This window comes from Lepus europaeus, chromosome 2 (assembly GCF_033115175.1).
Source record: "Lepus europaeus isolate LE1 chromosome 2, mLepTim1.pri, whole genome shotgun sequence".
Taxonomy (NCBI): Eukaryota; Metazoa; Chordata; class Mammalia; order Lagomorpha; family Leporidae; genus Lepus; species Lepus europaeus.
The window spans coordinates 65107573-65130591 of NC_084828.1; the positions used below are offsets into that span (position 1 = coordinate 65107573).

General features: G+C 43.5%; 1 protein-coding gene and 2 non-coding genes across 3 annotated transcripts in view; all 3 read right to left on the reverse strand.

The window, feature by feature from the left end:
• DPPA2 (developmental pluripotency associated 2) overlaps positions 1-23019 on the reverse strand; it is a 115210-nt gene that overhangs the window by 83505 nt on the left and 8686 nt on the right. The window contains exon 7 of the mRNA XM_062180850.1: positions 18422-18476. Coding sequence (XP_062036834.1) covers positions 18422-18476 — 55 coding nt within the window. The remainder of the gene's footprint in view (positions 1-18421; positions 18477-23019) is intronic.
• On the reverse strand, positions 4271-4371 carry LOC133752927 (small nucleolar RNA SNORA36 family). Its single transcript, XR_009864994.1, has one exon. It is a non-coding gene; the product is annotated as a small nucleolar RNA SNORA36 family (small nucleolar RNA).
• On the reverse strand, positions 4653-4778 carry LOC133752930 (small nucleolar RNA SNORA36 family). Its single transcript, XR_009865001.1, has one exon. It is a non-coding gene; the product is annotated as a small nucleolar RNA SNORA36 family (small nucleolar RNA).

Below are 23019 nucleotides of genomic sequence, written 5' to 3' on the forward strand. Positions count from 1 at the left end.
GTCTGGAACTTAAAGCTCAGTTAGGCACTTTTTGTGGATTCTCATAGCTCCTTTGGCTAACAGTATGAACAACTGGAGACAACGATTTTATCTTAGTATGATGGAGTAATAGTCACCCACCCACAGATGTCCTATGTCCCAATCACGGAACCTGGGACTGATACTCAACATGTGCATGAAAGACTTCAGACAAGATCACACTGAGGACCTTGAGAGAGGAAAGCTATCCTAGATTAATTTAGTGGACCTCATGTAATCCCAGAGTCCTTACAAGAGACGGGAAGGAGGATTTCAGTCGCAAAAGATGTGACAACAGGCCGGCGCCGTGGCTCAACAGGCTAATCCTCCGCCTAGTGGCGCCGGTACACCGGGTTCTAGTCCAGGTTGGGGCGCCGGATTCTGTCCCGGTTGCCCCTCTTCCAGGCCAGCTCTCTGCTGTGGCCCAGGAGTGCAGTGGAGGATGGCCCAAGTACTTGGGCCCTGCACCCCATGGGAGACCAGGAGAAGCAACTGGCTCCTGCCTTCGGAACAGCGCGGTGCGCCGGCCACAGCGTGCCAGCCGCGGCGGCCATTGGAGGGTGAACCAATGGCAAAAGGAAGACCTTTCTCTCTGCCTCTCTCTCTCACTAGCCACTCTGCCTGTCAAAAAGTTTAAAAAAAAAAAAAAAAAGATGTGACAACAGAAACAGAGATTGGAGTGAAGTGAGAAAGGTTTAGGAACAGTTCTCCCCTAGAGTTTCAAGAAGGAATGCAGCCTGGCCAACACATGATTTTGGGACTTTTGTCCTCTAGAACTGTAAGATAATAGATTTGTCTGCACCAACTAAGTTTCTGGTAACTCATTATAGCAGCAAAAGCAACTAGTACTCTTAATAATCTTAATATTCTAGATCTTAATAAAGTATTGAATTTAAGATAACAAAAAATAAATAAGAAAAAAACCTTTTCCTGGAATAATTTCTCTCGGGATGAGCACTGAAAAACTTCCAATCATCCAATCATGTCAGTTACTCTTTTTTTTTTTTTTTTTTGGACAGGCAGAGTAGCTAGTGAGAGAGAGAGACAGAGAGAAAGGTCTTCCTTTTTGCCGTTGGTCCACCCTCCAATGGCTGCTGCGGCCGGTGCATCGCGCTGATCTGAAGTCAGGAGCCAGGAGCTTCTCCTGGTCTCCCATGCGGGTGCAGGGCCCAAGGACTTGGGCCATCCTCCACTGCCTTCCCGGGCCATAGCAGAGAGCTGGCCTGGAAGAGGGGCAACCGGGATAGAATCCAGTGCCCCAACCGGGACTAGAACCCAGTGTGCCGGCGCTGCAAGGCGGAGGATTAGCCTGTTAAGCCACAGAGCTGGCCGTCAGTTACTCATTTTACACATAAATTAAGTAGCCACCTTAAGTGATAATAACTTAATCAAGCACTTTGTCTACTTCTGCATAGCTAAAAATAATCTATGCCAACATTTGACAGTGCAGTTAAGATGCCACCTGGGAAGCTCACATCCCATATTGGAGAGTCTGGCTTTGAGTCTTGGCTGTGCTCCTGATCCCAGATTCCTGCTAACGTACAGGCTGGGAAGCAGCAGTGATGGACATGTAGTCAGGTCTCTGCCACTCACATGGGAGACAAGACTTGAGTACCAGTGTTTTGGCTTTGGCTGGGCCCAGTCCCAACTGTTGTAGGAATTTAGGGAGCAAACCAGTGAATGAAAGATATATCTCCCACCCCTCTCTCTCTTTCTCTCTGTGCTTTTCATGTAGATAAGATTTAAAATTTTTAAAAATAAGCTTTTCTAGCCCTCTTGACCATCCTGGTAGATGTAAGTAAGTTTAAGAAGGATTAAGAAAAATGGCAGGGACCTGTATTGTGTCACAGTGGGTTAAGCCACTGCCTGAAGCTCTGACACTCCCTCTCCCTCTGTATGACACTGGCATGACACTGGCATCATACAGGCCACCTGTTTGTGTTAAGGCTCCTCCACTTTCATTCCAACTCTCTGCTAATGTGCCTGGGAAGGCAGCAAAGGATAGCCCAAGTGCTTGGGCTCCTGCCAACCGTGTGGGAGACCTGGATGAAGCACCCAGCTCCTGGCTGCAGCTGGCCCAGCCCTGGCTGATGTGGCCACCTGGGGAATGAAACAGCACATGGGAAATCTCTCTCTCTCTCTGTTTCACTCTCTTTCTGTAACTCTGCCTTTCAAATTAAATAAATAAATGGATAAAAAAGAATTGTAAAAAAAAGAAAAATGGTAGACTGTGAACCATTCACCAGGAAAATAACGTTTTATTTAAGACCTGAAGTACAAGTAACTTTTAACTAGGCAAAAGAGTTAGGAAGAGTATTCTGTCACTGGAAGTAAAGTGGTAAGTACGAGGGCATGAAAAGACATCAAACTGTGCTGAGGATAGACATCAAGGCTCAAACAGGGTGAGACGTTGGAGACTTCAGAGAGGAAGACCAGCCCTGACGGAACTGTAAAGTTCCACTGTGTAAGAACACTGGCCACCAACTGAAGAATTGCAGCAAGAGGTGGGGTGAAGATGGGAAATGACAATGCTACATGTTGCTTTCATGAAGAGTTCTCTTGGAGCTGGCGTTGTGGCATAGCAAGTAAAGCCACCTCCTGAGACACAAGCATCCCACATGGGTGTCGGTTTGTGTCCCTGCTGTTTCACTTCTGATCCAACTCTCTGCTAATGGCCTGGGAAAAACAGCAGAAGATGGCCCAAGTGTTTGGGTCCCTGCATCTACATGGGACTCCCAAAAGAACTTGCTCCTATCACTCTTGAAATAGATACATTATACCTGTCCTAATGGTATACCTCAAAATTGTCAAGATCATTCAAAGCAAGGAAAGCCAACATACTATCACAGTCATGAGGAGCCCAACTAAATGTAATTTGTAAAATTGTAGTTAAAATAAAGTTTATGTTTAAAAAAACTATACAGTTTACCATTGTAAATGACCAAGTTGGTAATGCTTAAAATTTGATTTTATGCTGTTTTAAAGTGTGAAGAAACAGGCCTTCTTACACACTGTGGGATGAATAGAGTATAATTGACACATGTTTATTAAAGGCAATTTAGCAACATTTTCTCAATGACTAGTACCATTTGCTTAGCAGTTTCATTTCTAAGAATTTAATCATTAAAATAGACTCATCGGAGCATCAAATAACATATGCAGAAAGTTATTTATTGCTGTATTTTTGTAAGAATGAAAGGCTAGAAATATTCGCCTGAATTTTCATATAATAGTTTGCAGGGACACACAAAACACCTTAAACTTCCATATGAAGATGGCTGGCACCGTGGCTCAACAGGCTAATCCTCCGTCTTGCGGCGCTGGCACACCGGGTTCTAGCACCAGTTGGGGCGCCGGATTCTAGCCCAGTTGCCCCTCTTCCAGGCCAGCTCTCTGCTATGGCCCGGGAGTGCAGTGGAGGATGGCCCAAGTCCTTGGGCCCTGCACCCCATAGGAGACCAGGATAAGTACCTGGCTCCTGCCATTGGATCAGCGCGGTGCGCTGGCCACAGCGCACTGGCCGCGGCGGCCATTAGAGGGTGAACCAACGGCAAAGGAAGACCTTTCTCTCTGTCTCTCTCTCTCACTATCCACTCTGCCTGTCAAAATAAATAAATAAATTAATTAAATTAAAAAAAAAAAAACTTCCATATGAAGAGAGACACTGGTCCTTTTCTACAACTTACAAATTTTGAATTACCAAACATACACACACGTACACACTCCTAGCCCTCAAACAGTACACTATGAAGAATGTTATCATCTTTAAATTTTATTTGATTTATTTCAATGTTTATTTTTTAAAGACTTATTTATTTATTTGAAAGGCAGAGTGACAAGAGAGGGATAAAGAGATCTTCAATATGTTAGTTCACTCCCCAAATGACTTCAATAGCCAAGATTGGGACAGGCTAAAGCCAGGGGCCAGATATTCCATCTGCGTCTCCCATGTGGGTTGTAGAGTCTCAAACACTCGACCCACCATTCTTTCCCAGGCACATTAACAGAGAGTTATATCAGAAGCAGAGCTGCTGGGACTGAAACTGGCCCTTTGATAAAGAATATAGGTATTTCAAATGATGGCTTAACCCACCATGCCAAAATGTCCTCTCTTAAATGTTTAATTTTACTGTTATTTTTGTGATATAGTCTTTCCAAATATAATAATAATGATGGGAATATTTATCCCTAATTTTCTTTCACCCATACCTTAATCTTTTTATTTGCTTTCTAACATAAACTTTTTTTTTCATTTTGTAGGATGGGAGGTAAATGAATAGAGTAGATACTTTCCATCCAATTATATGTCCTAGCCTATTTCTTTTTTTTAAAAAAAATATCTCCTTTTTAAAAAAAAAAGATTAATTTATTTACTTGAAAGTCAGAGTTACACAGAGAGAGGAGAGGCAGAGAAAGAGAGAGAGGTCTTCCATCTGATGGTTCACTCCCCAGTTGGCGGCAACGGCCAGAGCTGCGTCGATCCGGAGCTAGGAGCTTTCTTCTGGGTGTCCACGTGGGTGACCCAGGGGCCCAAAGACCTGGGACATCTTCTACTGCTATCCCACGCCACAGCAGAGAGCTGGATCGGAAGTGGAGCAGCCAAGTCTCGAACTGGCACCCATGTGGGATGCCAGCGCTTCAGGCCAGGGTGTTAACCTGCTGCGCCACAGCGCCGGCCCCTGTCCTAGCCTATTTCAATGTCCCAAAGTTTAACTAATAGAACAGGGAAGTTGCAGTGAACCGAATGCAACATTTTGGTATCTAACCCAAACTTTCGCGTGTTTGTCGAAAATGTGAAAGCAAGCCTCTTACTCCTTGTGGAACATGACTACTTTAGTGTGCTAATATTGTGCTCTTTCCTTCATAAAGAGCTAATTATTTCAAAGGCAAGCATTCAATAATAGGTAATTAATCTCCTATATGACTTAGATTTAAAGATGAAGCAATAAAAATATAATCTATGCCCTCAGTAAGCTTATTTTCTAGGGAACTGTTCAATAATTAACTGGAAAGTATGACTTTATAAAAGATTTATTTATTCAAAAGGTAGTGCTAGAAAGAGAGAAACAGATCTCCCATCCACTGCTTCATTCCCCAAATGGCCACAACAGTAAGGCATACACCAAAGCCAGGAACCAGGAGCCAGGATTTTCATCCAGGTCTCCCATGTGGAAGGGTCCCAAGAACTTGGGCCATCTTCTGCTGCCTTTCCAGGCTCATTAGAAGAGAGCTAGAGCTGAAGTTGAACAGCTGTGACTCAAACTAGTAGTCACATGGGATGCCGGCATCACAGGGGCGGCTTACTGTGCTGTGCCACAATGCCGGCCCCAGAAATAACCACTCTTAAGAGTCAGGCCAACTTGATTTGAATTCTGGATCTTCAAAGTCCAATTTTCTCAGGCAAATTATGAATCTCTCCAAGCCTCAGTTTTTTGAATGGCCCCTTTTCCTTCATCAGGTACAAAAGTAATTTATTTAGAAAGTCTTTCCCTAAATGCATGACAAAGACCCCTCTAGCACTGACTAGTACTGGCCATCCTTGTCACTCTACACCCTATATTGAGCCCTATAAGAACAGCCATGTCTATTTTTTTCAGTAAGGTCTACACAAATTTTGTTTTGTAAGATTTATTTATTTATTTGAAAGGCAGAAGTAAGAGAGAAATGGAGAGACAGAAATAGTCAGATCTTCCATCCGCTGGTTTACTCCCCATGGGGCTGCAACAGCCAGGGCTGGGTCAGGAAGAAGCCAGGAGCTTCTTCCAGGTCCCCCACGTGGGTGGCAGGGGCCCAAGTACTTGGGTCATCTTTTTGTTGTTGTTGTTTTTAGAAAGATTTTATTTAATAAATATAAATTTCATAGGTACAGCTTTAGGACTATAACAGTTCTTCCCCCCATACCTGCCTTCCCACCCCCACTCCTGTCCCACCTCCTACTCCCTCTCCCATCCCATTCTTCATTAAGATTCATTTTTTATTATCTTTATATACAGAAGACCTACTCTATCCTAAGTAAAGATTCCAACAGTTTGCACCCACACACACAAAGTATAAAGTACTATTTGAAGACTAGTTTTACCGTTAATTCTCATAGTACAACTCATTAAGGACAGAGGTCCTACATGGGGAGCAAGTGCACAGTGACCCCTGTTGTTGATGTAACAATTGACACTCTTATTTATGGTGTCAGTGATCACTGGGTCATCTTCTGCTTTCACAAGGCCATTAGCAGGGAGCTCGATTGGAAGTGGAGCAGCCGGGAAACAACCTTGCACTCATTTGGGATGGCAGCATCAAAGGTGGCAGCCTTACCCAATATGCCACAACACACACACACACACTCTACCCCATGAAGTCCCTGGCACCATGAAGTCACTAATAGATGTAAACCATTCTTAGTCTTTTTTTACCTTGGTCCCTAGCATCAAGCTTAAATGGACCCATTTCTTCTTGTCCCTACCTTGCTTGAATCAAGCACGTCTCCCTCACTTGTCCTGTCTTTGGTATTATCTTTCAATTGTAAGTATCCCTAACTACAGTGCAAGCATAGGCAGTGGTTCAGTCAATTTGTTCCATCAGAAACAAACATGATTTCATTCCTTGAAGGAACCTTGATACATGTTGAATGAACAAATATAAGACTGGCTGCATTGGTTTTATTTCAGTAGCTTTTCAGATCCATAAAAAGAATCTCTTTGGGTAGAACTATGTCACTTGGCCAACCATCTTCACTGTGGAGTCCTAATCACTATTATGCTGTTTTATAGATCACAAGCACTTCTCAAATTATCTGCTTTTCTATTCATTCATCTTAGGTTACATAACCTGAAAATATATTCCTGTTTCTGTAGTGCCTAGAGGAAAGCCTAAAATTCTAACTACAAATCAAGAGCAGCTTTTAGTGATATACATTGATTTTGAGGTCAAGAAAGATAGGGTATTTTGTGCTCTACCACAGGGGGTAAAATGAAATGAAGAGAACTTTTAATGAAGAATGATAGACTGAAATACTACACAATAAATAACACAGAGCCAGAATTGGCTTTCTTTGGGTTATTGGATTAGATTCCTTCTTGATTATTTCAAAGACTGATGATACCATGTTTTTTAATTCTGTGCTGGTCTTCAGGCCACAGGCTTTAGGCAAGGAATGTTTATGCTAGAAGACCATTCATTAGTGACATTTAAGGAGACAGATATCATAACACCTTGCCCTGATTCTGTATAGCAGAAAGCCCAACTAAGCAACCCAGCAGGAAGGTTTTCAAGTGACATTTGATCTTTCTGTTCTCTCCCTGCCCATGTGGACTCCCTCTAAAATAGATTAACTATTGGACAACTGTGCCACCAGCCATCCATCAATAGCCTGAGTTCAGGATAGTCTCATTTTAATTTCACAAATATATTGCAGGCCATAAACACATATAGTCTCGAGCTTGCAGAATTCTAACTGTATGCAATAAAAGTGTAAAGGGTGAGATGAAGTGTCCACTTGAGACCATAACATCTTCCTTATCTGTGCTCCTCTCCTACTCCCACAGTGCTGAGGACAAAAATGAGAAATTGCAGACAGCTAGATTTTAAAATAGGTATGAAATAGAGGAGTTTGGAGAAAGTCCAAAAAGGGAAGCCCTTTACTTTAAAGGAGTAGATAGAACTTAATGGAAAAGAAGGGCAAAACAATTTAGCGACTATGGCTGTGGCTGAGGTAGTATTGGCATGTCCTGGCTTTTCCTTTCCTTTGAGTGATCATGGAGGTGGTAGGAATCCTGCCAGCTTGCTGAGGAGCAAAGTTAACTGCCTTTCACGGTAGCATAGATTGATTCTGGAATTTACATGGTCTGACAGAGTGAGGGAAGAATCTAACACTTCCTGTTCTGGACCCTTCATAAGCGGCCATTCATTCCTGATCTTCCAGAATGAAATTCAAATATAATAAGTGAGAGCAAGGAAAGAAGAAAGGTTATAATACTTAACAAGAGCCTTGGAAGAGAAGAAAAGATTAACTATTGGAGATAAATGTTTTGAATAAATAATAACTGAAAACTTAGCAAAATTAATGAAAAATGTACAATTTAAGTTTATGCATACAACTAAGAAAGTTCTTAGGAGGAAAATTTTGGCTTAAAAATATTGATCAAGATGGGCAATTAACCTAGCGGTTGCGACTCCAGTTAAGATGCCCACACCCCACCTCAGAGTGCCTGGGGTTTGATAGCCAGCTTTAGCTCCTGACTTCAGCTTTCTGCTAATGCTCACCTGGGAGACAGCAGTGCTGACTTCAGTAGCTGGGTTCCTGCCGCCCATGTGAGACCTGAATTGAGTTCCTGGCTCCCGGTTTTGGCTGGGACCAACCCTGGCCACTGTAGACATTTAGGGAGTAAACCAGTGGATGGGAGCTCTCTGTGTCTTTCTGTTTCTTTCCCTCCCTCTCTGTCTATCTCGTAAACTAAAAAATAAATTAAATTTTAAAATGTGATTTTATACACAGTGGAATATTTAACCTTTCAAAAGACCGAAATTCCGTCATTGAAGCTGAGACAGGTGGAACTGAGGATGTTATGTGCATTGAAATAAGCTGGCACAGAAAGACAATGTCTGCATGTTCTCACTTACATATATGGAAGCAAAAGTTAATCTCAAAGACACAAAAAAATACTGGTCGCCAGAGCCTGAGAAGGGTGTGAGAGGGAAAGATGGAGAAAGGATGGTTCATGGGTACAGAAGTACAGCTGCACAGCAAGAATCACATCTAATATTCTATAGCATGTAGGATAACTATGACTGGTGACAATCAAATATTTTGAAACAGATAATAAAGGCGATTTTGAATGTCCTCAGCACAAAGAACTGTTGGATGTCCAAGGTGATAGATATACTAACTACACTGATTTGATCACTACACAATATATATGTATTGAAATGCCACATTATTCTTCATAAACATGTAGTTACTGTCAATTAAATATATTAAAAATAAAATTTTATAAAAAATAAGAAAATTCCACTCTATTCATGAGACCAATATATTATAAAACTAGTTAAATTAGTACATGGAAGGCCAGAACCCTGGTTCACTTGGCTAATCCTCTGCCTGTGGTGCCGGCACACCAGGTTCTAGTCCAGGTCGGGGCGCCAGATTCTGTACCAGTTGCTCCTCTTCCAGTCCAGCTCTCTGCTGTGTCCTGGGAGGGCAGTGGAGGATGGCCCAAGTGCTTGGCTCCCTGCACCCGCATGGGAGACCAGGAGGAAGCACCCAGCTCCTGGCTTCGGATCGGCACAGCACCGGCCGTGGCGACCATTAGGGGAGTGAACCAATGGAAGGAAGACCTTTCTCTATGTCTCTCTCTCACTGTCTATAACTCTCTCTCTAAAAAAAGAAAAGAAAAGAAAGAAAAAATTAGTACATGGAAAATAGAAACTAATCATTGATTCAATGCAACAAGATTATTTTCAATGCATCATAATATTAATTTGCCATAGCACATAACTAAAAGCTAAATTTAAAATCTATTGTTCAAACGGTAAAAATAGGGGCCAGCGCCATGGCATAGCAGGTTAAGCCTCTGCGTGCAGTGTTGGCATCCCGTATGGACACTGGCTCAAGTCCTGGCTGCTCCACTTCCAATCCAACTCTCTGATAATGGCCTGGGAAAGCTGTGGAAGATGGCCCAAGTGCTTAGGCCTCTGTACCCACATGGGAGATTTGGAAGAAACTCCTGGCTCCTGACTTTGGATGGGCCCAGTCCTGGCCAAGGCAGCCATTTGGGGAATGAACCAGCAGATGGAATATCTCTTTCTTTCTCTGTGTCTCTCTTTGTAACTCTACCGCTCAAACAATCAAATAAATAAATCTTTTTTTAAAAAATTGTAAAAATAGAGGCCACTAAGCCACTACTTGTGATATCCATATCCCATATCAGAGTGCCGGTTAGAGTCCCAACTACTGTTTCTGATCCAGCTTATTGCTAATGTGCCTGGGAAGACAGCTGATGATGGTCCAAGTGATTGGGTCCCTGCCACCTATTTGGGAGACCCAGATGGAGTTCCTGGCTCCTGCCTTTGGTCTGCCCAGCCCTGACTGCTACAGACATTTGAGGAGTGATCCACTGGATAGAAGACGTTTCCTCACTCCCCCATCTCTCTGTCACTCTACCTTTCAAATAAATAGATAGGAGTCATCGCTGTACCACTGCCTGCAGTGTCTGAATCATCGATTCTAGTTCTCTGCTGATGTGCCTTGGAAAGCATTCAAAGATGGCCCAAGTGCTTGGGCCCCTGACACCCACACGGGAAACCCGGATGGAGCTCTAGGCCCCTGGCTTCAGCCTAGCCCAGACCCAGCCATTTGACGAGTGAACCAGCAGATGGAGAATCTCTCTTTCTCTCTCTCCTTCTCTCTCTAACTTCGTCTTTCAAATAAAAAATAAATCTTTAAAAAATAAAATAAATGCTTTTCAGAATTCTGAAAATAAATGTATTAACTTTTAAAACACATTTTATTACATGACACTATAATGAAGAGAAGCTCTTTACAGCACAAAGCCAGCTAATGGATGAATAAAAGCTGATAGGATTTCGCAACCTCAAACTTAGTAATTGATTCAGACATAGATGACCATTGGATACCAAAGTATCACCCTACAGAGGAGTTACAAACTCCAAAGTGAAAACTCCACCTGTATTGTAAAGAACTGTGGTGGTTATCACCTTAATAAAGTTATAACATTTTTTATATGACAATTTGATTTAAATACCTCCTAGTGTGCACTATACAATATGAAATTCTCAATCGCAATACAGAGACACAAATACAGAGAGAGAAGGAGAGATCTTCCATCTACTGGTTCACTCCTCAAGTAGCCACAACAGCCTGGGCTGGGCCAGGCCAAAGACAAGAGCCTGAATTTTCTTCCAGGTCTCCCACATGGGTGCAGGGGCTTTTACTGAACCGTTTAAAGGGAGATGGACTGGATTTGGAACAGTCAGGACTTGATCTGGTGCAACATATGGAATGCCGGCGCCACAAGCGGTGGCTTTACCCACTGCACCACAGGCCTTCCCAGAGATTCTCAATCTTATTAGGTATTCTTGCTAAAAGCGTTGTAAATGAATCTACTCAAACCTATTTATTTTCAATTTATAGGAAATACAGAAAATTAGTCAATGTTTCCATGAGGAAACAGACAATTAAGGCTGTGGAATATTGTACAAGAAAACTACCCTTTTCTCTTTAAAAAATTAATATCATTTGAAAAAAACCTTTCTTGATTGTAAAGAACTCAAAAAATACAGCAATCAAGCTCAATGTCTGAAACTCAATTGGATTCTGGATTTTTTAAAAGAATTAAAACATGTTTTGGGGACAATTTAGCATATTTCAATATGAACTGGATATTACCTGCAATTATAGAATCACTGTTTATTTCTTAGGTATGATAATATGATAATATAAAAGAATATCCTATTCTCACTAGAGGATGCATGATGAAGTATTTAGGGAGAAAAAACATGTCAGCTTCTGTCTGGTAGAATAAACTATAAAAAACAAATGGAAAAAGAGGCTTAAATATGTTGTAAAACTAGGGGCCAGCGCTGTGGCGTAGTGGGTAAAGACGCAGCCTGCAGTGCCGGCATCCCATATGGGTACCGGTTCAAGTCCCAGCTATTCAGTTCTCTGCTATGTCCTGAAAAAACAGTAGAAGATGGTCCAAGTGCTTGGGCCCCTGCACCTGTATGGGAGAAGTGGAAGAAGCTCCTGGCTCCTGGCTTCAAATCAGCTCAGCTCCAGCCATTGCAGCCATTTGAGGAGTGAACCATGGGATGGAAGACCTCTCTCTCTCTGCCCCTGCCTCTTTATAATTCTGCCTTTCAAATAAATAAATCTTTTTAAAAAATGCCGCAAAAATATTTTTAAAATAAAGCAGGTGCTGTGGCATAGTAGGTTGAGCCTCCACCTGCAACACAGGCATCCTATATGGGCACCAGATTGAGTCCCTGCTGCTCCACCATGTAGGTGCCGGATCATGTCTCAGTTGTTCCTCTTCCGATCCAGCTCTCTGCTATGGCCTGGGGAAGCAGCAGAAGATGGCCCAAGTGCTTGGATTCCTGCACCCACGTGGGAGACCTGAAAGAAATTCCTGGATCCAAACCTGGTCAGCTCTGGCTGTTGCAGCCATCTGGGGAGTGAACTGGTAGATTAAAGATCTCTCTCTCTCTCTCCTTCTCTCTCTCTCTCTCTCTTTCTCCCTCTATAATTGTGCCTTTCAAATGAACAAATCTTGGCCGGCGCCTTGGCTCAACAGGCTAATCCTCCCCGCCTTGCGGCGCTAGCACATGGGGTTCTAGTCCTGGTAGGGGCACCGGATTCTGTCTCGGTTGCCCCTCTTCCAGGCCAGCTCTCTGCTATGGCCCGGGAAGGCAGTGGAGGATGGCCCAAGTGCTTGGGCCCTGCACCCCATGGGAGACCAGGAGAAGCACCTGGCTCCTGCCTTCGGATCAGCGTGGTGCGCTGGCCGCAGCGCGCTGGCCACAGCGGCCATTGGAGGATGAACCAACGGCAAAAGGAAGACCTTTCTCTCTGTCTCTCTCTTTCTCTCACTGTCTAACTCTGTCAAATAAAATTTAAAAAAAAAAAAAAAAAAAACTAAAAAATAAAGAGATCTTTTAAAAACAAAAACAAAACCTGGGCATATTTACAGTATTACCATATTCCTCACAGCTGCTAAAAACTGCGGTCACTCCTGGGGCCGGCCCTGTGGCATAGCAGGTAAAGCTGCCGCCTGCAGTGCCAGCATCCCACATGAGCACCATTTCCAGTTCTGGCTGCTCCACTTCCAATAAGCTCTGTTATGACCTGGAAAAATGATAGAAGATGACCCAGGTCCTTGGTCCCCTGCATCCACATGGGAGACCTGGAAGAAGCTCCAGGCTCGCGGAGTCAGATCAGCCCAGCTCCAGCTTTTGCAGCCTCTACCTCTGTAACTCTGCCTTTCAAATAAATAAATAAATCTTAAAATAAACAAACAAAGAAACTGCTGTCACTCCTGAACTCTGCAGCATTATCAGGCAGCATATTTAATTCATCTTCTGTAATGAGGGGGAGCACTTGGCACAGTGGTTAAACACTTGGGGGTCTGCGTATGGTATTGGATTGCCTGTGTTTGAGTCCCAGCTCTGCTTTGGATTCCAGCTTCCTGCTGGCACACACCATGGAAGGCAACAGGTGATGGCGCAAATACTTTAGTCCCCTGCCACCCAAGTAGGAGGCCAGACTGAATTATAACGGTCCTGGCTTTGGCCTAGCACACTAGTGAGCCAGTGGATGGAAGATCTGTCTCTTTTGTTTACTCTCTGCCTTTCAAATGAATTTTCAAAAATTGAAAATACCTGTTTTTTCTTTAATGATACAACTATACTACCAAGATTTAGCTTTAGTGTGCAGAAATGATCAATTTATCAGCATTGTAACATTCTATAGCAATGTTTTTTTAGTACATAAGCCAAGGCTTAAGCACTTATATATAACCAACTAAAGCAGAGAGGATTCTGTGGAAAACCATCAGTTCTGAGACAAATTTTACAGGTTTTGAGAAAGATATCCCACAGTCAACTTAAATTGAGAATTCTATTGGTTGAGATATTATGATAATTAAATGACTGTTATGTTGATATTCTAAGTAACAAAACTCAAGACTTTTCCCATGTGATAACTGGATAGTTGCCTACTCCTTTCACTGTATTGTTGTGTGTTTATAGAAGAAACAAAATCATTTATCTATAAGACTGTGTATGGTTTGAAGACCTGCCACTTCTAATGTTTGTCAAGCAATTTCTGTAAGAACAAATTGGGGCCGGCGCTGCGGCTCACTAGGCTAATCCTCTGCCTGCGGCGCCGGCACATCAGGTTCTAGTCCCGGTTGGGGCGCCGGATTCTGTCCCGGTTGCCCCTCTTCCAGGCCAGCTCTCTGCTGTGGCCTGGGAGTGCAGTGGAGGACGGCCCAAGTGCTTAGGCCCTGAACCCCATGGGAGACCAGGAGAAACACCTGGCTCCTGCCTTCAGATCAAGCGGTGCGCCGGCCACGGCGGCCATTGGAGGATGAACCAACAGCAAAGGAAGACCTTTCTCTCTCTCACTCTCTCACTGTCCACTCTGCCTGTCAAAAAAAAAAAGAACGAATTGGGCCTAATTTAAGCGTCTGACCCTTAGGTAATTTAAAAGTTTGCAAATGCATATACCCTTTTATTAAGCAACTCCACTTCAAGTATTTTGAACAGCAAATTTACTTTTATTAATTTTATTACAAAAGTATGTACATACAATATGAGTGGACATGGGTGTCTCAATTTAACGAGAACTATTTTGGTCTGTGGTCATTAAGTAGCTTTTGAATATTTTAAGTACACAGGACACTTAAGAGGAGAAAAATCTCCACTTGCACTAGTACCTGGTTTCCTTTTACTGAGTACATTATGTCTGGTTTAAACAAAACAAAAAGAAACAAAAATATACATACATCAAAAGACAAAAAGCATGGTTTGAGACAACAGAGTAAACATCAGATACAGACTGAGCTACAAGGGAGATGTTAGAATTACCAAATTGGAGGTGGGAGGGGGCTGGCACTGTACCACAGCAAGTTAAAGCCCCAGCCTGCAGTGCCAGCATCCCATGTGGGTGCCAGTTCGAGTCCCGCTGCTCCACTTCCCATCCAGTTCCCTGCTAATGTGCCTAGGAAAGGAGTGTAAGATGGCCCAAGTCCTTGGACCCCTGCACATAAGCGGGAGACCCAGAAGAATCTCCTGGCTCCTGGCTTCGAATCAGCTCAGCTCTGGCCACTGTAGCCATTTGAAGAGTGAACCAGTGGGTGGGAGACCCCTCTCTTTTTCTGTCTCTACTTCTCTCTGTAACTCTGTCTAAAAATCTTAAAAAAATTTAAAAATTGTTAAACTGGGAATGTTTTTTTAAAAATAGCTACTATTTATTTTTTGAAAGGCAGAGCCACAGAGAGGCAGAAGCAGAGAGAGGTCTTTCATCTGCTAGTTCACTCCCCAAATGGCCACAATGGCTGGAGCTGAGCCCATCCAAAGCCAGGAGTCAGGAGCTTCTTCCAGGTCTCCCATGCAGGTGCAGGGGCCCAAAGACCTCGGCCATCTTCTGGTACTTTCCCAGGCCAAGCAGAGAGCTGGATTGGAAGTAGAGCAGCAGGGACTAGAACTGGTGCCCATATGGGATGCTGGCACTGCAGGAGGAGGCTTTACCCACTATGCCACAGTGCCAGCCTCTAAACTGGGAGTTTAAGACAATTTTGATTCATGTGCCAGGGGCTCTGATGGGAAAAGCAGACAACATGCAAGAAGGGACTAGTAACACAAGTAAATGAAAACTCAAAAACAGAAGCTCACGTTGTGGTGGTGTAGCAGGTAAGCTTTCACTTGAGATGCCTCAATCTCAAAGCAGAGTGCCTAGATCAAGTTCTAGCTCCACTTTTAATACATCTTTGTGTTAATGAACATCCTAGGAGGCAGCAAGTGGTGACTCAAGTACTTGGGTTCCTGCCACTCATATGGGAAACTCAGAGGGATTTCCTCGCTCCTTGTTTCGTCCTGACCTTTCCCCATCTGTTGCAAGCATTTGAGAAAGTGAACCAGCTGATGGAAAAATCTCATCTACCTATCTCTGTCTCTCTCTGCATGTGTCACTCTGCCTTTCAAACAAATAAATAGAATTAAAGTCTTGCTCATTCACTGATCACTGTGTTCCCCCCCACACACACAGGCAGAGTGAACAGTGAGAGAGAGAGACAGAGAGAAAGGTCTTCCTTTGCCATTGGTTCACCCTCCAATGGCCGCCGCGGCTGACGCGCTGCAGCCGGCGCACCGCGCTGATCTGATGGCAGGAGTCAGGTGCTTACCCTGGTCTCCCATGGGGTGCAGGGCCCAAGCACTTGGGCCATCCTCCACTGCACTTCCGGGCCATAGCAGAGAGCTGGCCTGGAAGAGGGGCAACCGGGATAGAATCCGGCGCCCCAACCGGGACTAGAACCCGGTGTGCCAGCGCCGCAAGGCGGAGGATTAGCCAATTGAGCCTCAGCGCTGGCCACTGATCACTGTTAAAATAACAATATACATTTTAAAGAAACTCAAAAGGAAGAATGCCTTTCTCAGACTCATCAGTAGATTAGACAAGAACAGATTCAATGAGCTTAAAGATTTCCAGGGAAACCTCAAAAAACTGAAAAGCAAAAATAAAATTTAAAAAAGTGATAGAACTGAATATGCAAATATTGTTAGACAATTACAAAAAATTCTCATATGTAATGAGGCTACCAGAAGGAACAAAAGAATATATTTGAGGAGAAAGGAGCAAAAGAAAATATTTGAAGCAGTAATGATTAAGGTTATATCCAAACTAATGACACATACAAAATGATAGATCCAGAAATCTCAGACACAGGAAATAGGATAAGAAACAAAAAATCTATACCTAGGCTTATGCTCAAACTTCAAAAAATCAAAGAGAAAGAGAAAATCTTGAAGCTGGGAAAAACAATGAAGCAACAAAGAAAAATTATATTAAAGTTAAGAAACAATACAAACCAGAAGAGAGGAGCAACATTTGAAAGAAAAAAAAAAAAAAACAGGCTAAAAATTTGATAAAGATTGTAATCTAAAGTTTACAAGGGCCCCTTAAAATTCAGTTAAAAAAAAAAATCTACAGAAGAATGTGCAGATCAAAAAAACATCCTAAAGACACACAGATGGTAAGTATGCATATGAAAACATTTAAATTTAAATGTGTGTCATGAGGGAATCTAAATTAAATGTAGAGATAAGAGACCATACTGCATACCTATTAGAATGGTCAAAATCCAAAATTAATGACACCAAATGCTGGGAAGGGTGTGAAGCAGCAAGAACCCTCATTCATTGCAGGTAGAATTGCAAAATGCTACAACCACTTTAGAAGACATTTTCTTACCAAGGCATACATGTACCATGTGATCCAGCAATCATGCTTCTTGGTATTTACCCAAATGAGTTCAAATCTTATATGCCCTGCCAAAATACGTACATGAAGGTTTTCAGCAGCTTTATTCATGATTGCCAAAACTTGGAAGTGAGGTGTCCTCCAGCAGATGAGTGAATAAGCTTTAGTACATCCAACAGTGGAATGTTACTTAGCACTAAAAAGAAATGAACTATCAAGTACATCAGAAAAACAAAGCATATTGCTATGTCAAAGCCAATCTGAAGAGCTACATGCTGCAGATTTCAAGTATATGACATTCTGGAAAAGGCAAAGTCATGGAATAGTGAAAAAAAATAATCTATGGTTTATAGGAGGTAATGGGAAACAAAGGACAACTAAGTAGAGCATAAGGGACTTTTAGAACAGTGAAACTATTCTATATCATAAGTGGGGGTCTTTAAAATTTCATGAAAATATGAATTACAAAACAAACTATGCATGGACTTCAATGTTTTTGCACCACAATAAATGCATTTTTCTTTGGAAAATGTGAGAGGCACAGGGACAGAGAGAGTAGCTCCCATCCACTGGTTTACTCCACAAATGCCAGCAACAGCTGGGACTGAGCTGGGGCTGAAGCCAGGAACACAATTCAGGTCTCCTGCCAAACAGGTGGTAGGAACGCAGTGACTTGAGCCACCACCACTGCCTCCTAATGTTGATATTAGCAAAACGCTGGAGTCAGAAGATGGAGCTGATTATTCCATGTACTTACTCCAATATGGGACAAAGTGACCTTAACCTGTGGGTCTAACTTATCATTTAACTTTATTTTTCCATGGACTTTTTGAAGTACTCTTGTACTGGACACTTGTCATTAAACATTTGTCAAAACCATAGAAGGTCCAAAACAAAGAATGAAATTTAATGTGAAAGTATGGACTTTAATTAATGTGCCCAAATTGACTCATCAATTGTAACAAATGTATCACACGAATGCAAGATGTTGAGAAAATCATGCCTGGTGGGGCTGGGGAGTGGGGCAAATATCTGGGAACTCTGTATTTTCCCCTGAAACTGTTCAGATATAGCAAGCATTCTAAAACAAAACAAAATCACATTCTACATAACAAAATACTTAGTAAGTCTGTACTTGAGGTATCAGGAGACACTGAGGACAGTCAGAGTTATTCAAACGCAAGCCAATCTATCGGTGGACTCCACCATATGTCCTTCCTGGTAGAGAGGGGGAGATGGAACTTCATTAACTTAGGTACCACTTTTTAGTGTAAAAGTGGCTTTTTTGTTAAATAGCGGGAAGGCAAAGAATTCTCCTTGTATCTGCTTCTTCTCAATGACTCTCAGATAAAAACAACACTTGAACACAGTTTAAGGCGGCATATTTTGGGGTGGCATATTCTGTTTTCTTACAGTGTGGTGCTTTTTCTCCCCCTCTGATATTAATCTTCTCATCATCTTCTTATTCCTGTAAGACAAGTTAGAAAAGAACTGTAAAGAAATTGGTAGAGTAAGATAAACCATTCCACACCAAATAATTGAAAATGCCAGTGGGGGAGCCAGCGCTGAGGCCTAACTGGTTAAACCACCACTTATAGCACTGGCATCCCATATGGATGCAGGTTCCAGTCCTAGATGCTCCACTTCTGATCCAGCTCCCAGCTAATGTGCCAATGAAAGCAGTGGAAAAATACCCCAAGTGCTTGGGCCCCTGCCGCCCATGTGGGAGATCCAAAAGAAGCTCCTGGCTTCAGTCTGGCCCAGTTCTAGCTGGGTTGCAGCCATTTGAGGAGTCAACCAGTGGATGGAAGACCTCTCTCCCTCCCTCTCCTTCTCTGTAATTCTAGCTTTCAAATAAAAAAAAAAAAAATCTTAAAAAAATAAAGGAAAAACAAGAAAATGCTGTAGGGACAGCATTTCAGTGAGGCAGCTTCACAGCATCCTGTATCACAGTGCCCGCTAATGTGCCTGGGAAGGCAGCAGAAGATGGCCCAAGTACTTGGTGCCCTACCACCTAAATGGGAGACCTGGATGGAGTTCCAGGCTTCATCCTATCCATGGCCATTACAGACATTTCATAAGTGAACTAAAGAATGAAAGATTTCTTTGTTTTTCTCCATTTTTCTGTGTCATTCTGCCTTTCAAATAAATGAAATTAATTTTTAAGAAAGAGAGAGGGAGGGAGGAAGTGAAGGAGTGAGAAAGGAAGGAAGGAAGGGAGGGAGGGAGAGAGGGAGGGAGGAAAGAAAGAAGAAAACGCTGACAAAATAAGGAATCTCATTCTGGGACTTCTAAATAGTTTGCCCTGAGACCTAGGCACGGTGAGTTTAAAAGCTTCAGCTGGCGCCGTGGCTCAACAGGCTAATTCTCCGCCTTGCGGCGCCGGCACACCAGGTTCTAGTCCTGGTGGGGGTGCCGGATTCTGTCCCGGTTGCCCCTTTTCCAGGCCAGCTCTCTGCCATGGCCCGGGAGTGCAGTGGAGGATGGCCCAAGTGCTTGGGCCCTGCACCCCATGGGAGACCAGGAGGAAGCACCTGGCTCCTGCCTTCGGATCAGCGCAGTGCGCTGCCCGCATCGCACCAGCCACGGCGGCCATTGGAGGATGAACCAACGGCAAAGGAAGACCTTTCTCTCTGTCTCTCTCTCTCACTGTCCACTCTGCCTGTCAAAAAAAAAAAAAAAAAGCTTTATGTGGGGGCTGGCTCTGTGGCATAGTAGGCTATGCCTTGGCCTGCAGTGCCAGCATCCCATATGGGCGCTGGTTTATGTCTTGGCTGCTCCTCTTCTGATCCAGCTCTCTGCGATGGCATGGGAAAGCAGTAGAAGATGGCCCAAGTGCTTGGAGACGTGGAAGAAGCTCTCTGCTCCTGGCTTCAGATTGGCCCAGCTCCATCCAGCTATTGTGGCCATTTGAGGAGTGAATCAGTGGATGGAAGACCTTTCTCTCTGTCTCTCCCTCTCACTGTCTGTAACTCTCACATAAATAAATAAAATCTTGAAAAAAAAAGAAAGAAAAGCTTAATATGATTTAAAAAAAAAGGCATAAGGTTATTATTCACTTGTTCTTGGAGTTCATGTTCTATTTTTTTAAGTCTAATTTACTGATGGGGGGGGAGACAGAAAGAGAAGTGTAGGGGCTCATTCTCCGTGTACTGCAATTAGTCCCACTTCCTTTATCATTAGAGCGTCCCTTTTTGTATTGTCCCTCCCCACAGTTCTTTCCCATTCATATATGTTTATGGTTTCTGCATTTTAATAACATTCAAAAAAGGGGAAAAAAGATAGAAAAAAGGGAAGGAGGGAGGCAAGGGTGACAGAGGAGAGAAGAAATCTCCTTTGAGGTTATCGCTTCCACTAACTGCTGTCCCCTTCTTCCCGGCCCAGCAAACGAAGTACCCAGCCTGCACTGCATGCGCCATGTCAGCTTGCTGCCATCACCCTTCTACTTCCACTGACCCTCCCAACCTATTCCCACAAAAGCCACCAGTGGCATCCAAACCTGCCAGCCTTAACTGCACTGCATTGTTGCTTTTTAAAGTAGATTTTAAGAGCTGGCACTGTGGCACAGCAGGCTAAGCCTCCGATTGTGGTGCCAGCATCCCATGTAGGTGCTGGATCATGTCTCAGTTGTTCCTCTTCCGATCCAGCTCTCTGCTATGGCCTGGGGAAGCAGAGGAAGATGGCCCGAGTGCTTGGGCCCCTGTACCCAGCGGGGAGACCCAGAAAAAGCTTCTGGCTCCTGGCTTTGGATTGGCCCAGCTCCAGCTGCTGTGGACATTTGGAACATGAATCAACAGATAGAACACCCCTCTCTCTGTCTCCCTCTCTATCTATAACTTTACCTCTCAAATAAATAAATAAATAAACCTTTAATATCTTTATTTTTGATCAACACACAGTAGTTGCATGTATCTTTAGGGTACTGTATGCCATTGCTATACCTGGATACAATGTGTAATGATCACATCACATGGATAATTTCTTTGTGTTGGGAACATACAAAGCCCTCTTCTCTCCTACTCAATCTTCGTAAACAGTAATTATCTTACCACTCTACAAACATTAGAAGCTGTTCCTTCTGGGGTAGGCGTTTGGCACACTTGTTAAAATGCCACTTGGGACACCTGTAACCACATCAGAGTGCCTGGGTTTGAATCCTGATTCGGTTTCTGTTTTCAGCTTCCCCTTAATTCCACCCTGTGAGGCAGCGACATTAGTTCAGGTACTTGGGGCCCTCCCACACAAGTGGGAGGCTTTTATTGAAATCTGTGCTCCTGGCTTCGACCTGGCCCAGCTCTAGCTGTTGCAGGCCTTTGGGAGGTGAATGAGCAGATGGAAGACCTCTGTTTGCCTGAGTGGCAGGAACTCAAGTACTTGGACTGTTATCTGCTGCCTCCCAGGTGCCTTAGCAGAAGGCTAGTCTGGAACCAGCGTAACTGGGGCTCAAACTGGCATTCTGACATCAGATACTGGCATCCTAGACAGTGGCTTAACTGGCCAGGCCACAATGCCAATCCCCATATTGCTCTTTTTTTTTTACTTTTATTTTTTTATTTTTGACAAGCAGAGTGGATAGTGAGAGAGAGAGACAGAGAGAAAGGTCTTCCTTTGCCGTTGGTTCACCCTCCAATGGCCGCCGCGGCTGGCGCGCTGCGGCCGGCACACTGCGCTTTGTCTTCCACATGAATGGTAGGGACTCAAGTTCTTGGGCCATCACCCACTGCCTCCCAGGCTGGCCATTAACAGAAAGCCAGATTGGAAGCAAAGCCAGGACTCAAACTCAGGTTCTCTGGTATTGGATATGGGCCTTCCAAGCGGCGGCTTAACTACTGTGCCACAATGCATCCTCATTATTTGATTTTAAAATGAAGAGGGAAATTCACTCTTGCAGGGTTGCTGGATTTTAAAAAGTAACAAAAGCACCCATGTTACCTTCCTTTAATTTAAAATGTTCTTCCAATCTATCTGCACCCTAGAACCAATTCACCACCCTGTCTCCAGCCCTCCTTCCATCCAGTTATAACTTTACATGGCTATCCACTGCCAACCATTTTTTCTAAAACTTTGCATGTTGCTTCTTTATTATTTTTTAAAGATTTATTTATTTATTTATCTGAGAGGTAGGGTTACAGGCAGAGAGAGGGAGAGACAGAGAGAAAGGTCTTCCATCCACTGGTTCACTCCCTAAATGGCCTCAATGGCCAAAGCTAGTCTGATCCAAAGCCAGGAGCCAGAAGCTTCTTCTGGGTCTCCTACGTGGGTGCAGTGGCCCAAGCACTTGGGCCATCTTCTGTTGCTTTCCCAGGCCATTAACAGGGAGCTGGATCAGAAGTGGAGCAGCAGGGACTTGAACCAGCGCCAACATGGAATGCCAGTGCTGCAGGTGGAGGCTTAACCTACTATGCCACAGAGCCTGCCCAGTGTGTTTCTTTAATCCCTGATCTCTCAACCTTTAATTTTCTGTTGTCATTATCTACCTTCCACCAACAAGCTGGTTCCCTTTGGTATTTGCTCAGTCTCTTCTAATTTTTGTACTCTTAACCAAAATTTATATGCTAATGAGAATGTTTATCTCTAATCCATACTTCTGTCTGAATTCTAGAACATGGCCCAAGCATCACCTCGACTTCTACTTTTTTCCTTCAGCTTTGTTATTATTTTTAAAATTACTCATTTATTTGAAACACAGAGCAACAAAGAACAAGGGAGAGATACACACAGAGAGATATTCTCCATCCACTGGTTCACTGCCCAAATGGCCATAAAAGCCAGCGTTGGGCCAGGCCAAAGCCAAGAGCCTGGAACTCCATCCAGGTCTCATATGTGAGTGGCAGGGGCCCAAACACCGCCGTACTCTCCTCCCCAGCCTTCCCAAGCACATTATCAGGGAACTGGATCAAAAGCAGAGCAGCCAAGATTCAATCCAGATGCTGGTGTCACAAGTAATCTGCTGCACCACAGTGCGGTCTCTTTTCCTTCATCTTTAAAGATAACATCTTGGGGGCCCGCAC